General features: G+C 41.1%; 1 protein-coding gene across 2 annotated transcripts in view; it reads right to left on the bottom strand.

Annotated features, from left to right (window-relative positions):
• Positions 1-2,798: 2,798 nt before the first annotated feature.
• Positions 2,799-6,000, bottom strand: part of LOC140730296 (lysosomal proton-coupled steroid conjugate and bile acid symporter SLC46A3) — a 134,409-nt gene continuing 131,207 nt past the window's right edge. For both annotated transcript variants that reach the window (XM_073050512.1, XM_073050513.1), the window contains one exon: positions 2,799-3,148. In XM_073050512.1, the coding sequence (XP_072906613.1) occupies positions 3,079-3,148 (70 nt within the window). In that variant the 3' untranslated portion in view covers positions 2,799-3,078. The remainder of the gene's footprint in view (positions 3,149-6,000) is intronic.

The following is a 6,000-nucleotide window of genomic DNA, read 5'->3' as shown; positions in this document are numbered from 1 at the left end:
GAAGAAGAAAAAAATACCAAAGGCAAAATCGATGTCCAAGCCATCAGGTTGGAGGTTACCTAAGTGGAATATGGAGTGTAGCTTCTCCATCCTGACAGTGGCCTCATCATGGCAAAAGTGGAGGTCATGGACCTGCATGATAAAATGGAAGTGGGGATAGGAATTAAAATGATTGGCCACCGGGTAATTCCGCTTTTGGTGCTCAACAAAGCAGTCAAAATTTTATCAGTATTTTTAGAAAAAGATGTGAAGGTGAGAACGAAACATTGAATACATATACTGCATAACTAGGACCACGGTTCCCACATGCAGCAAAACAGTCAAGTCAAGTTTGTTGTCAAGGCAAAAGAAATGTTGACCAAGGAACCCTGGAGTCTGTTAAAGCAGTGGAAGGCTCGAGAAGAATCATTAATGTTGGCAAGAAACTGTTGGCCAAAATGTTAAAGAAAAGTACTGAGACTGGTGAAATGAGGCCCTTGGGGCAAGAACACACTGAAATAATAGCATTAGAAGGGTAATCTATTTGCAGCTCTTGAGAAGAGCTAATAGTCTTGCAGGTAAATGCAAGCAAGCTTTTTCCCACTGAGATTGGTTGGGACAACTAGAGGTCATGGGTTAAGGGCAAAAGGTGAAAATTTTAAGGGGAACATTAGTGGAACTGTTTTCACTCAGAGAGTCGTGAAAGTGTAGAACAAGCTGCCAGCACAAGTGATGCATGCAAGCTCGGTTTCATCATTAAGAGAAGTTTGGTTAGGCACGTAGATGTAGGGCTATGGAGGGTTATGGTCCTGGTGCAGGTCGACGGGAGTAGGCAGTTTTAATGGCTCAGCATGGACTAGATGGACTGAAGGTCCTGTTTCTGTGCTGTAGTTTTCAAAGACTCTATGACTCAGTGTTGGAGACAATGGCTGATTGGACACAATGGAATATCCTGCTTTATCAGTCCAGAACATAAGAACGTAAGAAATAGGAGCAGGAGAAGTCTATTTGGCTCATTAATCTGCTCTACCGTTCAATAAGGTCATGACAGATCTGGCCTTGGACTCCGCCTACTTACCTTTTCCCCCATAATCTTTAATTCCCTTGTAACACAAGAATCTATCTAATTGTGGTCTTGCATATACTTAATGAGCTCACCTCTATTGCTTCCCTGGGCAGAGAATTCTACAGGTTCACAACTCCCTGAGGAAAGCAGTTTCTCCTTATCTGCAACCTAGACTTGCTTCCCTAGGTTATGTCCCCAGTATCATACTCATCTACCAGTGGAAACTATGTTCCTTCCTCTATCTTACCTATCCTGTTCATAATTCTATGTAAGCATTCCCAAATTCCTCTGCACAACAGCATGCTGCAATCTTTCAATAACAAAGTGACTTCCAGTTTTCCTTCTAAAGTGGATGACCTCACATTTAACAACATGACACTTGCCCATTCAATGAGCCTACCTATATCCTTCTGCAGACTTTACATAAGTCTGCACAATTTGTTTCTCCAATCAATTTAACGTCATCAGCAACTTAGATACACCACACTTCCAAATCATTCATATATATTGTGAACAGTTGCAGGCCCAGCACCAATTCCTGCAATACTCTGCTCACCACCTAATATCAACCAGACACACACCTATTTAATTCAACTCTGTGCCTTCCATTGGCTAACCAATGTTCTATCCATTACCCCCAACTCCATGGATCCTTAGCTTTTAGGTGGCACCTTCCACGCTCTTTCTGGAAAATCCAAATATAAAACATCTAAGCAACACACAGAAAATGCTGAAGGAACTCAGAAAGTCAGGAAGCATCTATGGAAATGAATAAACAATCCATGTTTCAGGCCAAAACGTCGACAATACACTTTTCCATAGATGTTGCCTAGCCTGCTGAATTCCTTCAGCATTTTGTGTGCGTTGCTCGGATTTCCAGCATCTGCAGATTTTCTCTTGTTTGTGCTTGAAGTGTGATATCTAACCATTCCCTACCATGCACAGTGCTCATTATATCCTCAAAGAACTCCAGTAAGTTTGTCTGACAGGATGTGTCCTTCATGAATCCATGCTGTGTCCGCCTCATGGAACGATTTCTATCCAGATGTCTCCCTTCCTATTTCTTCCTTAATAATAACTTCACACATTTTTCTACTACAGACATTAAGCTAACTGGCCTATAGTTACCCACCTTTTTAAACAATGGCGCGATTTTCACTGTGTACCAGTCTGCCGCAGATGTCAACAATGATCAGTTTCTCATCATTCTGACTTCAAATAGCAAGACTAAATTGCTGGTGCACTGTTATTTATTACTTTTGGCTTACTGACTAGTGCAATTGCTTACTTTGGAATGTCAGCTTTCCAAGATCATTTATTTTTCTAGAATTACACACCAGCGTATCACTTCCCTCTCCAGTACGTCACTACCACATCAGCTAGTAGTGCCAATTAATTGGTAAATTTTTAAAAGCAGTTTGGCATTTAACTGCACTATAAGATTGCTGCAATTATGTCAGGCTGATCAACACCCCCGCCCATTAACCTAACCCACCACCATTACATACACAGCAACTAATGTCACTTCATGTATGTACAATCAGTCTTTGTACATAACAGTGACTTGTACTTTGTGTTTTATAGTACATTTATAGTGTCTTTTTAATTTTTTATTGTGTTCTTGATGCTTATTGTGTTGTTTTATGCTGCATTGGATCGGGAGTAACAATCATTTTGTTCTCCTTAACACATCTACTGAAGAATGACAACAAACTATTGAATCTTGAATTTTATACAAAGTAACTATCATACCTTCAATACAATTACTTCATATTTTTAATTAAAATTTGATTGGCATGCACAATGGCCTGAAGTCAGATACAGGTTACCCAAACCTCTGAAATGAATCAAATGGAAATCGCAATCTTTTCTGGAACTATTAGCCCGTGACATTTAGATGAAAGCTGTAAGTACAGGCACAAAAGGCCAAATGTCCTCTCCTGTGGTGCAGGATTCCACTTCACCAAGACCAGCAACAGGACTGCTGTTGTCATCACGGACTCCAATTGCACGAATAATTTTCGAAACCTTCTTCATTCTTCTGTAGTATTGCGATTCTCAGTATCAGTCAAAGGACGCGAAGTTGGTATTTCACTAATCCATCTGGAAAGCAAAAGCAAAGAAAGTTTGTTAGAGGGTGATCCACAGAAAGTTGGAAAATATGCTCATTGGATCTCCTTTGATGATTAAAACTTGTTTTTATAGGTATTATTTCACTTTAGATTAATTCATTATATATTAGGGTGCCGTGAAATTCCCTGCTCTTCTGAAGCTCACAGAACAAACAGTATATAAGATAATAGAAAATGTAACACTAAGTACAATATTGTGCACGAAAGAGGATAGATACAAGGTTCGAAATCAAGATTTTGGACTAAGATTACAGTGCAATATGAAATCATGCAAAAAGAAATGCTGAAATGACAAGAACGAGGTAAAGTTAGGAGTACAAGAATGTGGCAGCATCACCAGTAAAGGGGTAGGAGAGAGGTCAGTGATTCAGAAGTCTGATGGGAGTGGGGAAGCAGATTCAAAGTACCGTATGTATGCAGTTTACAGCCCTGAGATTACTCTTCCCCAAGGACAGCCGGGAAACAAATCCCCCCCCCCCCCCCCACATGCTCAAGTGGTCAAAACACAGAATATAAAACACAAAATTAAAAGGCATATTTCAGTTCTGTTGCTTAAGATTAGACGTCTGTTTTTAAGCACCTGTGTCATCTCCCAGGTGACAGAACAAAATGTGCAGGACAGCAGGCATCCTTGATCATACCACTAGAATTTTTAAAGCAATTGGCCATGAGGATGGGCTGAGTGGAAGGAAATGACAACTCTACGATGGTCTGGGCAGTGTTTACCACTCTCTGCCGACTCCAATGGTCAAAAACACAGCCGCTGATATACCAAGCTTTGGTGCAACCTGCCAGGATTTATCACACATCTGTAGAAGACTGAGAAAATCCTCATGCACATGCTGAATCCTCTCATTTGCTGATGTGAAGGAACCAGATGAGGTTGTTAGTGGCATGGATGCAAGGAACTTGAAGCCTATAAATACCTAGTGTGGTGTCCTATTGTAGTATTATACAGTCTATTCTGTTATCGTTATTAATCTATAAATTTATTGGGTATGCCTGCAAGAAAAGGAATTTCAGAGTTGTATATGTGACATATATGCATTTTAATAATAAATTTACTTTGAATTTTGAACTTTAAAGACAAACTCTCTCAGATTTGTCATTGGCAAATATCAACTAACCAAGTAACATCATGATCTCACTTCCTTAGAGCTCTGCATCTCTGGAAATCACCGAATCACAGCCTAAAATGGTTTGCTGTAACATACATCGAACTTGGCACTGAGTTCAGTGGAGTTAGGACACAAATTGAAATTTATAAAATATTTTGCCAGTGCTCATAGCCATGTTTTACACAGTAAGATGTCCACTTGAGATAAGCTACTGAGAGATGGACGACCTAAGATCTTAAGACAAAGGAGCAGAATTAGGCCATTCAGCCCATTGAGTCCTGATCCTGGATCCCATTCAACCCGATATGCCTGCCCGCTCACCATACCCCTTGATGCCCTGACCAATCTATCAACTTCCACTTTGAATATACCCACGGACTTGGCCTCCGCCGCAGACTGTGACAGAGCATTCCACAGATTCACTACTCTTGGCTAAAAAATTTCACTCCACACCCACCTTATCTAGTCCTTTCAACATTCAGTAGGTTTCAATGAGATCCCCACACATCTTCTAAATTCCAGTGAGTATAGGCCCAACGCTGCTAAATGCTCCTCATTCCTGGAATCATTCCTCGTGAACCTCCTATGGACCGTCTCCAACCCATCCTTTCTGAGATAAGGGGCCCAAAACTGTTCTCAATACTCCAAGTGCAGCCTGACTAGTGTCTTGTAAAGCCTCAGCATTATCTCTTTGCTTTTATATTCTATTCCCCCTTGAAGTAAATGCCAGCTTCGCCACTGCCTTCTTTACCACAGACTCAACCTGTGAATTAACCTTCTGGGAGCCTTGCACGAGCACTTCTAAGTCCCTCTGCACCTCTGATGTTTGAATTTTCTGCCCATTTAAATAATAGTCTTCACTATTGTTCCTTTTACCAAAATGCATTATCATACACTTCCCAACACTGTTTTCCATCTGCCACTTCTTTGCCCAATTTATCTAAGTTCTGCTGCAATCGCACTACTTCCTCAGCGCTACCCACCCCTCTACCTATCTTCGTATCATCTGCAAACTTTGCCACAAAGCCATCTATTCCACTATCTAAATCATTGATAGACAATGTGAAAAGTAGCAGTCCCATTACTGACCCCGGAGGAACACCAGTAGACACTGGCAGCCAACCAGAAAAGGCCCCCTTTAATCCTACTTGCTGCCTCCTGCCTGTCAGCCATTCCTCTATCTATGCCAGTATCTTTCCTGTAGTGCATTAGGATTTTTATCTTATTAGGCAGCCTCACTGAGGCACCTTACCAAATGCCTTCTGAAAATCCAAGTAAATGACCTTTTCCACTCTTGAAAAAGACTTTTCCACTTTGCTATATACAGAAGCACAGAACACAAGACAACTGTAACTAACACTCAACCTACTAGGCTTCCAATCGCTCCTGACTCATTCTCAAAACATGATCATCCCTACACCACTGCAGCAACTAAGTGTCTTCCAATTGAAGACCAACTTATTACCCATCATTGCTCTGCTGTAGCAGGTCTCCTGCTGTGATGTTGTATCAAGGCACCCCAGGAATCCTGTTCTTGCTGAGAAAATCAGCATATTCCTTCTTTAAGTCACAATGCAGTTCCAAGCTCTCATTGCTAAAGGCAGTGCAGCCTGAAACTATTCCTCCTGGACGTAAACAAAAGAATATCTACAGATGCTGACTCCTCCAAGATCCAGTTACAGGCGATCTTCCCCTCAAACAACCA

Source organism: Hemitrygon akajei, chromosome 7, assembly GCF_048418815.1.
Source record: "Hemitrygon akajei chromosome 7, sHemAka1.3, whole genome shotgun sequence".
In the NCBI taxonomy this organism is placed as follows: Eukaryota; Metazoa; Chordata; class Chondrichthyes; order Myliobatiformes; family Dasyatidae; genus Hemitrygon; species Hemitrygon akajei.
Note: the sequence above shows the minus strand (reverse complement) of the source record. Positions and strands in the feature narration are given on the sequence as shown.